Genomic DNA, 12,625 nt, shown 5'->3' on the forward strand with positions numbered 1-12,625 from the left:
AACACTTGAGCCATAAGATCCTTCTCATGTAGGCAGAAATGGTGCTCACCCATGAAAGCTGCCATATGGGATCTTCAAAGGCATCCAATAAGAAATGCAATGCTGCAGGCTGCCTAGCCGCTCTTACCAGCGAGGATGCCTTAAAGAGGGAGTCCTAATCTCTTGTCAATTGTGTTTTTAAAGTCTTAGTATAGCAAAAATAAAACACATCAGCAAAAGAGACATGGCTTGTGCTGCTGGCTCCAGATTCCCTTGAAATGTTCCTCCACAATTCCTCTGCTAACCCCCCCCCCCCCCCCCGCCAGGGTTAATATAACTGAGGGCGCCGTCCCACCTTTTCTGCCCAGCTCCTCTATTCATAGAAGACATCAATGAATGGAAGGGGCAGACCTTCCTATCATCCACCCATCCTTCATTTATAGATCACATTTCATTCACCAGTTCAAGCTGCAGGGCCTTCAGGGACTCATCTTCCTCTCGAGGAGGATCAATGCCCTGGACCACTAGAGCACAATGCCAGTGAGTTTTCACCCTGAAGATCACTGCAAACAGGATCTAGTGCTGACTAGAAGCATTGCATGATGTCCCCACACTTGCATGTGGGGTCTGGGTACAGTCCCTCTTGCCAAACTGGCTGTAGCAATCAATCCAGATGAAGCCCTCCACTGACCCATCAGGGGTGTTAGGAATAGGCCATAAAGCATGAATCTAAAGCCCATGAAAGGAGATCTTCAGGGAGACAACTGTACGCACATCAATCACCTAAGGACAGTAGGTAAAAACTGAGGCTTAGCTGAGATGGGAGGCCTTGGAAGAAATTCTTGCTTTTTTTAGCTATGTTCCATTCACCTGAAGGTGGCAGCATAACCCAAGTCATCATGAAAGTGAGGTCCTCTGTGTCCTGTGATGTACAATTAAGAAATACAAAAATAGGCACTCGGTTACATGCAAACTGCTACCTTGAATCTCATATACAATAAAAATGAAGCCACCCAGTAGCACGGGTTGATTTACTAAAACCTGGAGAGTGCAGAATCTGGTGCAGCTGTGCATGGTAGCCAGCTTCTAACTTCAGCTTGTTCAATTAAGCTTTGACAATAAACCCTGGAAGCTGATTTGTTTCTATGCATTGCTGCACCAGACTTTGCACTCTCCAGTTTTAGTAAATCAACCCCACTGCTTTCAGATGTTTTCTCACATAAGATATCCCAGTAGCCACTTTATCCGATACAGCTGTTCGGTACTCAGGATGATATCCTTTTGCTTTAAGAAAAGCTTGAATTGATCGCAGTTTAGATTTAAGAAGTTGAATGTGTTTATGGGTTTTGGTTGATAATGACATAGCTTCATACTGCTCTGGTCTCTCTTGACCATGACCTCTGGTTTCACTTCACTGCATATTTGGGAGTATAGTGGAAAATTGAAACACCCACCGGATTCTTATAACCTTACAAGTTTTGAGTCTAAGCCTCGCTTCACACTGGATGTGGTGCAAGAACCACATGCAATTTGAACAGGAATCGCACTACATTCCTGTTCAAATCACATTCTGCAGCTGTGCAATTAGAGCCATTTATTCTGTTTGGCTCAAATTGCACCGCATCAAAATCGTGCAAGACCTTTTTTTGCCACACCAGAATTGGATTACAAACCAATGCGATCCGATTCTGCAAATCGCATTGCGTTTTGTGAACTGATTTAGGGGGTCATTAACATACACACCTGCAGCAGTTTGCATGAATGGGTGCAACTTTAAAGTGGTGTGTAAACCACACAGAATTTGTTGCGAATTTCAAACTGCATCAGTGTGAACTGGGCCATAAACTGAAAAAAACACAATCGTTTTCTTTTAATCTGGTCATATTCACAAATATGAAAAATAAAAACTGTAAAGATTCAGTTTCCTTGCAGTGAATTTATTCACAAAATAAATTGTGGTATAGCAACGGCAGGTTACACAGAAACCCTCCTGATCAGGAATATACCTGATCCTCCTGCACAACCCAACACAAAAAACCAGACCAGCTACCATTGTTTACTTGTTGAAGTTTACCCCAGCAGTGAGGATACCTGTTTAAGCACGGTTTTTGGAAGTAATTCTTCAATAGGGTGTGTCCACCATACATCACTACCATGCTGCTCCACCAGTTTAATGACATGACCAATGCTGTGCCTATAAGGGAAAAATAAGAGATAGCATGTGGATGTACAGAAGAGGTATGTCACTTATGTCATTTATTCAACACATTTTCCAATCATTACCTCTATTAGCGTTAACAGGATTTTCTAAAGAAGCCAATCATTTATAGCAATTTATTTACAGTAAATTTGTAACCAAAACTTTTTAGTTTGTCATAAAACAGAGAAGAATTAGAGCACCTTTCAAGTTTTGAATGTGTTCTTTGGGGAGATTTCTCCTCACTTCCTCTCTGAAAAGACTCAAAAGGTGATCACTGTAATATTTGATTGGAGACTACAGATATGAAAAATACCGAAAATAACTTCTGAGATAACATTTACATATTTTAGATCATATGACATTTTACTGATCGGCTTTAGATCTATTTAATGGGACTTATAAAAATAAAAAACACAACACCTTATACTCACCTAGGTGGATGCAGCATTGATCCAATGCTGCATCTGTCCCCCGCCACCTCTGCACTGAGAACTAATGCCGCGTACACACAACCGGACTTGCCGGCAGAAAAGGTCCAACGGAAACATTCCATCGGACATTCAGATCGTGTGTGGGCTTCATCAGACTTTTTCCTTTGAAAATTCTGACGGACCTAGAAATAGAACATGTTTCAAATCTTTCCGACGGAATCAGTTCCAATCGGGAAAACCATTCACTGTATGCTGTTCCGATGGACCAAAAACGACGCAAGGGCAGCTATTGGCTACTGGCTGTTGAACTTCCTTTTTCTAGTCCCGTTGTACATCATCGCGTTCTAAACGCTCGGACTTTGGTGTGATCGTGTGTAGGCAAGTCCGTTTTAGCGGAACTCAGTCGGAACTCCATCGAAAAAACCGTCAGAGTTTATTCTGACGGAAAAAACGGTCGTGTGTACGCGGCATAAGGGATCAGACATCGCCGATCGCTCAGTTCTCCCCTCTGCTCTGAGCAGAGAGCAAGGACTGTCAGTCACCAGCTCTCTGCTCTGCAACTCCAGTGCTCACTGGAGCGCTGGGCTTGGGAGGGGAGGGAGCGGCTGGCTCAGTTTTCCAGCAGTGCATCTGTGAGGCTGAGCCAGTTGCGGGTCTGGGGACCTGGGTGGATCCCGACTGTAAAGTCGGGAACCTTTCCCTAGCCTGAACCGGCTGAGTGACGTCAGCCGACAGCGGGCTTTCGCCCACTATTGGCTAAAGACAGGTCACAGGAGTGCGGAATGAACTGCACTCCTGTGATCCATAGGAGTATAGCCAAAAAAGCTTTGACCATACTTCTTTAGGGTTATGATGGTCCATATGATGGAAATATGACTGAAATACTTGTCACTTGCCACCTGATGCAGTGTGCCACTTGCCACAGTTGCCCGCCACTAGATGCAGCTTGTTACTTGCCACTGTCGCCTGCCCCCAGATGCAGCTTGTCATTTGCCACCAGATGCAGCATGTCACTTGCCACCGTTGCCTGCCACTAGATGCAGCTTGTTACTTGCCACTGTCGCCTGCCCCCAGATGCAGCTTGTCACTTGCCATCATTGCCTGCCGCCAGATGCAGCGTGTCACTTGCCACCAGGTGCAGAGTGTCACTTTCCACCAGATGCAGTGTGCCAATTGTAACCCATTGCCTGCCACCAGATGCAGCGTTTCACTTGCCACCATTGCCTGACGCCAGATGCAGTGTGCCACTTTCCACCCATAGCCTGCCACCAGATGCAGTGTGCCACTTGTCACCTACAGCCTGTCACCAGTCTGATACACCAGAGCCCCGGGAAAGTGAACGCCCCTCCCGCCACTGGCTTCTGATGTTACTTCTCCCATGCCGGGGGCCGGGGGGTGTCACATCTTCAGCTCTGAGGGGGTCACATCCCCCAAAAGTGAAGGGCTACAAGTCCCAGCATGAACCCCTGATATCTAAGGATGTGATTCCCCCCCCCCCCCCCCCAAATTGAAGGACTGCAGGTCCCAGCATAGACCCCTGAGTTAAGGGTGTGACCCCATAGATTTCACATGCTAATGGTGGGACCTGTAGTTCTTCACTGATTGGGGGGGGGGGGGGGGGGCATCACATCTTCAGTTCTAATAGGTTCATGCTGGGTCCTGTAGTCCTTCACTTTTGGGGGGGCTCACATCCCAGCATGAACCCTGTACTGATATCTAAGGATGTGTCCTCCTTCCATCCCTCTGAGGGTGTCATCTCATGTCAGTGTCCTCTCCTCCTCTGCAGACCCCTTATCTGCCTATGTCCTCTTAGCAGTACTAGCTCCAGGCTGACACACACTGGGAGCTCCTGTGAAGTGCTGACAATTCAGCACAGAATGCTGGCTGCTGGGGGAGAGCTGACTGAGGATTTTAACCCCGATCTGTCCATGGTGAGTGCTTTGGATTCACTTGCCTTTCTACAAAACTCATCTCTCCTTCATGCACTTCTGCATGTTGCTGACTGAACGATGCAGAGAGAAGGTGGGTGGAGCTAATCAGTAGGCACGGAGGAAGAAGTTAAATCTTCCCGCTGTGGCTCTGTCTTTCTCCTCATGACGTCACTGGTTGCTAGGTGCGGGGCGGTCAGTGGCTAGCAACCATTTGGGCACTGAGCCAGCGGCTCATGTAAAAGGGGTCTCACCAGCCAGGGGTCCACCACTGGCTATCAGTGAGTGACAGCAGCGGTGTGATGGATATTTTAGAGGGCATCAGAATGGTCCAGGGCCAGGAGGCAATCCTGGGACACTGTATTGTAGCAGAATGAGGGTGCCCGAGACCGATCTGCTAATTGCGGGATTGTCCCGGGCAATCCGGGACACGTGGGCACCCTAGACAGGACATAATTGCTTTTATGTTTCCTGTAAATTTTTTTGGGTTCCTGTGCATCCAAAAAACAGAACAGATATCACACACCTAAACAAACCTCTGTATTATCAGGTTTCAGCACAGGTGTCAGTTTAAACTAGTCAAGTAATTACAAGGTCAGTTTATTCTTGCGAACACCATCTAGCTATCATAAAGACAAACTTCACCTTTGGAAGACCATGGAACAAAGGCAGATCAGTGCAGATAGCACAGAATAAACATAATATAAACACGCCCAGGCAATGATTGTCTGTTTCTGCACTGATAAACTGTGGAGGGGAAAGGGTGACCAGTAATGAGATCATTCTGAGGACAGGGCAATGAGGAAGACACAGAGCCAACTAATGAGTCAGCAATCTCTTGACAGAACTGGGTGAATTATCAAAGAGCAGAGTGAATCAGATAGCCCTTCTAACTTATTTGACAAGGTATTCGCAAAAAAAATGTGAAAAAGTAAAGTTACGCTTTATGGCCCCCCCTCCCCCTTTTTTTTTGGGGGGGGGGGGGGGTTGGAGCGGGTTGGGTTACCTAGGCTATTCCAACAGAAGTTGCGCCCCACGCACCTTGCCCGTGAGCTCTTCGGACAAGTCACAGGTCCCATGAGGCTGTGGTACAGTTCATGCATGCGCAGCGGGAAGCCAGCTGTGAAGCCGCAAGGAGTCACAGCTGGCTTTCAACACTAAACATGACAGCGCCGGGGACCCGAAGACCAGTGCAGGACCGGACTGGGTGAGGACTGCATGGGATCCCTGGACAGGCAAGTTCCCCTTTATTAAAAGTCAGCAACTACAGTATTTGTAAGTGTTGACTTTTAATTTTTTGCAAACAGGCTGATGATTCTCTTTAACCCTTTCGCTGCCAGGCCCTGTGCTCCATTTTGTACACTCAGGTGGCCAGACCATTCTTGCAATTTTTCCTTTGCTTTTTTATTTTTCACTTATAGCTTTCAGAATTTGTGAAAGACCCCCCAAACAATATATTTTCTGAAATCACATGATCAGTAGAATGAAAAGAAGGTGCTACTGATTTTTTAGACCCCACGGTATTTGCGCAAATGTTTATCAAACCAATATATTTACAAAAAATACACTAAAGCCATTATTAGCAGATAAAAACACAGCTAATTTTACAAAATTCCTACTAAATATAAAAGCTTAACCTGTATTGAGTTAATAAATAACAAATATTTGTAACTTTTAAATTGCGCCTTTTTGCAAAATGGTGAAAATTGAACAGACGCACAAGTGTAAATATCCAAATTTCTCAAAAAATCTGAAAGTTTCAATTTTTCCCTTACAGCTTCCAGAATTTGTGAAAGACCCCCAAAACCATATATTTTCTGAAAGCATATGACCTCTAGAATAAAAAGAAGCTACTGATTTTTTTGACCCCGCGGTATTTGCGCAAATGTTTATCAAACCAATATATTCACAAAAAAATACACTAAAACCATTATTAGCAAGTAAAAACAAAGCTAATTTTACACATTCCTGCTAAATCCCTACTAAGTATAAAAGCTTAATCTGTATGGAGTTAATAAATAACAAATACTTGTAAATTTTAAATTGCACCTTTTTGCAAAATGGTGAAAATCGAACGTACCTAAAAATTTCTCTAAAAATCTGGAGGTTTTTATTTTTCACTTACAGCTTTTAGAATTTGAAAAGACCCCTCAAACTAGACATTTTCTAAAAGCAAATGACCTGTAGAATAAAAAAAAGTGCTACAGATTTTTTGGGCCCTGCAATAATTGTGCAAATGTTCATATCGCTATTTTCAATAAAATCATAATTATTGCACATAAACACAACATAACTTACAAAATTCCTGCTAAATTATTACTAAAACATTGTTCACATGTGGCATACTAAAGTGTACGCCCATGGGGGGGGGGGGGCATGTTTACCTGCACAGGAATGCACAGGTGTTACGTGCATCCCCGTACAGGCAGTCCTATTTATGTCAATTGAGATGCAACGGCTGCATAGGCATTGCTGCTGTTTTCAATCTGACATCCGTGTGGGTGTGGGTACATGACCCCGAACGCAGGCAGTGTAAGCGCAGGGACATGCATGTGGACCTACATAGATGTAAAATTGGGAGCAACGGCTCTGTTGGTGCAGGTGCTACATCCCAAATGACATCAATGGGACAGCCTGAAAAAGGTACGCTGTGTATGCCCTGTCTTTGGTGAGATATCAGAGGTCTATACAGACCCCCATATCTTTTTTTGAGACAGAGAAAGGGACTGAAGATAGTCCCTTTTCTCTGTATCACTTTACTTGAATGAATGAAAAATCTGTATAGAGATTCCATTCATTCAGAAAATTACAGTCTGATACATTACATTGTAACACTTGCGGTTACAATACATCAGCTGTCAGTGGGCACATAGCAGTGATCGCTGCATGTGCCCTCTCTTCTACAGGAGGGAGTTTAGTAAACGCGAAATGTGGACACAATGTGGTGAGAATTACTTCTGCATTTGTGAGAGCGTTTGTTGTGTAATTGGGTAGTATTTGTAGATGGTGACCAGGGGTGGTCTGGAGAAGACTGTGTGGAAGGAGGTGGAAGGAGGTGCGTGATCAACCGCTTATATCAAAACATATTTTGGTTTAATCATGTATAATAGAAAACAAACAAATATCAACATCTGAGTAATACAAATACTAGTTTCATAAAAACAGGTGACAAAATATACACTGAAGGGTTCAAATAGGGATATGCCCATGTAGAGGCAGATGTCTAAAAAAGGCTGACGCGTTTCGAGGGTGACCTTTTCATCAGAGCCTGAAAGAATGGGAGTCAGTAGGCCGACATGTGTACATGGGGAGGAATGGCTAGTATGTCCTGTGATGTAAAGTTACTTATCCTGAGCTCCATAGCAGTCCACGTCCAAACGGTCTAGGTGGAATACAGCTCCTGGGGGCCCATGCATGGGAGCCGCCTGTGTGCCGTCTCTCACTCTGACTGGACTCTTACACCAAGTGGACCCTGCCGGCTCTCTCTCCTCTGCAAACTGACAGGTGACCAGTAATGTGACCGCCTCTTGGAGCGCATTCACCTGGCGTGCGTTCCACTGGTAGTGTATATTTTGTCACCTGTTTTTAGGGAGTGTAGTAAATGCATGTTTACTAAGCCCCTACTTCACCCCCACCTGCCGTGCTCCCCAGCCTGAAAGATCATAGGAGATCAGTGCAGGGAGAAGATGCAGGCGGAGGGAGGGGAAGGAGAGATGCCGCTCTGAGTGGCCATGGATCGGGGGTGTGGGGGCATTTTGGGGGGTTATCTGACTGGTGGGGGGGTGAGGACACACATCTGGACCCCCCCAAGCCCCATGCAGCACCTGAAACCAGCAGGAGTGGAAGGGGAGGGATGCCGGCTCATGATTGTGGCTGCGGGGAGTGGGTTTGCAAGGGGGGGGTAAAGAGGAGAGGAGAGTGGTGGGGCAGTTTTAGATGGAAGGGTGCAGCAGGGGTGGAGAGGCAGGGAAGCGGTGGAATGGGTGGGGGGTGGATGGTCACATTAGGGGTTAATAACTCTGATCAGCGGGTTGCAATCCGCGTCTGCTGAACAATTCTGAGATTGAAGTGACCATAAGCTTATAGGAGAGGGAAAAGGAGGTCCGTATGCAGTGCTGACTTCATCTGCGGGCACTTCTGTAGGTTCGTACGGCGATCAGTGTATTCTGACAGCTCAGAGTCCCGCTATCAGACTACAGTGTGCCAGTGGGGAGCTATTCCTCCATCCATCTCGTTTGTGTGGATGGAGGGATCTGTTAATTTTTTCCAGTCAGCCTACTGGCAGAATGAAAGAAATCTAGACATCTTTATCCGCTGAAGGAAAAAAAAAAATCATCTATGGCCAGCTTTAGAGTTCTCTTTTTCAGTTTAGCGAGCTGAATGAGATAAATCATTTGATTCCCCTATCAACACAGACAGAGGTACCTCCCTTGCTGGCTATTGTATTGTGAAAGTTGTTGCTCCAGCACCTGTCAGAACATCTGAATGGTAATTGCATCTGATTGGTTGCAGTCACTTTTTGGCTGAGAATTTTCCACCCAGAAATATATGGGTCGCAGTATATAGGGGTCCAAAGGGCTCCCAGTATATATATATATATATATATATATATATATATATATATATATATATATATACACATACACACACATACACATACACACACACACGGTTTACATATACTTTCACAAGCTTAAGCCGGCCATAGATGGTTGAAATCCAATCCATCTATGGTAAGGCTGATTGTACCCAAGTTGATCCATCGATCGACCTTGGTACAACCAGCATGTTGGATTTCTAGCATGCAATTATTGCCAGTGGCTACAGCTGCTAACAGTATTTACTCCTGGCAGGGGCGGCTCCCCATGCCCAAAATCTAAACACTACCTCCCGCCACGAGAACACAATGGCTCCATGGGAGGGATAGGATAGGAGGGATTCCCCTAACACAGACTGCGTTGATGTGGGAATCTATCAATTTTGTTTCTGGCAACCGGTAGTTGCCAGAATGAAAATTTCATAATCTCCTGCCTTATATATATATATACACAATTTCATATTTGAAATTTTAGCAATTCTGTCTTGCTTATTTAGTTCAATCTGATTTAATTGAAAAAAAATACAAAGAGAAGTTAACACAGAATAAAATTAGAAGCAAAAGTCTGCTTTGATAATATAGGTAGAAAAATGTACACTCTCTTATATGAACATTCAAGATCAAATAATCAAAAATCAAAGAAGTACTGGTGGTTATATTGAAATCAAGGGATACAGGTTAGCAATACGGGTGAGAGGCACCAAAAGGGACATAGCAAGACATTACATTTTGAAGGAAAGGGCGTCAAGAAATATGATTAAAACACTATTTTTTGAGAGAGGAATATGCTGAGGGGATCACAAGCTGTTGTGTATGACTAATGTCAATTGACACAAAGGATGAACACACGGCCCCTGAACAATATATGACTAGAAGGGAATTAAAAAGCCAGATGAAAAAGAAGAAGAATGACATAAGGGAGCAAGGAAAGAATAAACTCCAACAAGGCTATCTGGCTGGTGGCAGAGCCACCCGCAGCCCAAGCAAGGAACTCCGAAGAGTAGCGGAACATGGACCATGTGGTCCAGGTAAGGGAAAACTGTTCTTCCTGTACAGCTTCCTGAGCCAGCAGACGTTCCAGATCTCTTATACCAGGGATATGCAATTAGCAGACCTCCAGCTATTGCAAAACTACAAGTCCCATCATGCTTCTGCCTCTGGGTGTCATGCTTGTGGCTGTCAGCGTCTTGCTATGCCTCATGGGACTTGTAGTTCTGCAACAGCTGGAGGTCTGCTAATTGCATATCCCTGTCTTATACGGTCCACCTCAAATCGCTCAGTCCCCCAGGGAAGGCATAGTCATCAGTCTCCAGTGGCGGGGAAGAACTACCCTAGCTGCAGCCAGGAAGTTGTCTTGCTTATTTAATAAGTAAAATTGAAACTGTAATGTTTGGCCGAGTTCTCTGCAAAAAATTAAGGCATTTGTTAACCCAAAAAAAATTGGATCCTGCTCCTTTAAAGCATGTTATATGACACAGTGCTTGTCCTGTGTCATTTGGCCGCCTTTAACACCTAAATAACCCGGCTGATCCTGCCAGTTTCTGCCCTCCCCTATGTTAACTGACCACGGTGTATCATGACTGCTGAACCCTGACAACGTGGTCAGTTTACGTGCCTCCGTCTTTCGCATCCCTGCTTTCTGTCTACTGTGTATTCCTGTGTCCGCCTCCCCTCCCTGCCAGCTCATGACAGTGCTGCCTCCTCTGCTGCTCAAATAACTGTAATTTGTATGCACCATCCACGCTGCCTCCTTATGCAGTGTCCCCATCAGTGTGTGATTTATAAAAATAAATGCTGTAAATACCTCATGCAAGAGCCAAGATCCGTGATCACATGACCGGCCTGGTCTCTCCTCCTCCCCTCCTGAGTGACAGAGGGGGAAAGGAGAGACCCAGCCGGTCGTGTGATCGTGGATATCGGCTCTAACATAAGTTATTTACAGCATTTTTTTTTAATAAAATCACACACAGCATGGATGGTACATACTTGTTAGAGTGGCATAACAACCACTTTAAAGCGGAGGTTCACACAAAGATTGAACCTCCGCTTTTCGGAACCCTCCCCCCCTCCGGTGTCACATATGGCACCTTTCAGGCGGGAGGGGGGTGCAAATACCTGTCTAAGACAGGTATTTGCACCCACTCCTGGCATAGACTCCCATGGGAGTCTATGCCTCTTCCCCTCCCCACCGCACTGTCTGCTGGGACACACACGGGTCCCAGAGACAGCGGGGACCAGTTAGGAAGCGCAGTGCGACTCGCGCATGCGCAGTAGGGAACCGGGAAGTGAAGCCGCATCGCTTCACTTCCTGATTCTCTTACAGAGAATGGCGGCAGCAGCACCCGAGGACCGAGGGACGATTCGGTCTCGGGTGCCGACATCGCTGGACCCTGGGACAGGTGAGTGTCCTTATTTTAAAAGTCAGCAGCTGCAGTATTTGTAGCTGCTGACTTTTACTTTTTTTTTTTTGCGGGACTCCCTCTTTAAGGTCTCCATAGAAGGCCAAATTGGCTCCACTTCAGTTGGCTGAACAGTGACTGCATCCTTTTCCTGCAGCTGCTTGAATACAATAGCCGGCAATGGAGAATCCTCCATCCACGCTGTTAGAGCAGAAGGGGGAATTGATTTAATGAGAGAATCGAGCCACATATGCCAGGCTTAAAGTGATTGTAAATGCTTTAAGAGCATATTAAAAAGGGGCATTAGCCAATGCATCCCATTGGGAAACAAATTTAAAAGAGCGAACAAAAGTCTTGTATGGCTTAACTCCAATGTAAAAATGCATATAAAAGCAAAGGAGAAGGCCTTCAAAAAATACAAGGCTGAGGGATCATCGTCAGCATTCAGAATTTACAAAGAATGCAACAAGATATGTAAGGGTGCAATTAGGGTGGCAAAGACAGAACACGAAAGACACATAGCGGAGGAGAGCAAGAAAAAAAATCCCAAGAAAATGATAGAAAGTATATAAACAGTAAAAAAGTAAGGACAGAGCATATTGGCCCCATAAAGAATGAGGAAGGAAATCTGGTTACAAAGGATGGGGAGATGGCGAAGGTATTGAATTTATTCTTCTCCTCAGTCTTCACAAGGGAATTTGGGGGCTTCAGTAACCAAAACTGCAGTGTTTGCCCTCATGACACATCACAGGAAGCACCCTCATGGCTAACAGAGGACAGAATTAGAAATAGACTTGGGAAACTTAACATTAATAAATCACTGGGACCAGATGGCTTGCACCCGAGGGTACTTAGGGAACTCAGTCAAGTAATTGCCAGACCATGGTTCCTAATTTTTACTGACAGTCTACTGACTGGAATGGTACTAGCGGATTGTAGAAAAACCAGTGTAGCACCAATATTTAAAAAAGGGCCAATATACACCCCTGGGAATTCCAGACCAGTTATCTTAACATCAATAGTATGCAAGCTCTTGGAGGAGATAAGGGACTATATACAGGATTTTAGTAATGAATACGGTATCATTAGCA

At 45.1% G+C, this 12,625-nt stretch overlaps 1 protein-coding gene across 1 annotated transcript in view; it reads right to left on the bottom strand.

Annotated features, from left to right (window-relative positions):
- IARS2 (isoleucyl-tRNA synthetase 2, mitochondrial) overlaps positions 1 to 12,625 on the bottom strand; it is a 161,927-nt gene that overhangs the window by 59,239 nt on the left and 90,063 nt on the right. Inside the window, exon 13 of the mRNA XM_073628359.1 lies at positions 2,071 to 2,173. Coding sequence (XP_073484460.1) covers positions 2,071 to 2,173 — 103 coding nt within the window. The remainder of the gene's footprint in view (positions 1 to 2,070; positions 2,174 to 12,625) is intronic.

Source organism: Aquarana catesbeiana, linkage group LG04, assembly GCF_042186555.1.
Source record: "Aquarana catesbeiana isolate 2022-GZ linkage group LG04, ASM4218655v1, whole genome shotgun sequence".
NCBI classification, from domain to species: domain Eukaryota; kingdom Metazoa; phylum Chordata; class Amphibia; order Anura; family Ranidae; genus Aquarana; species Aquarana catesbeiana.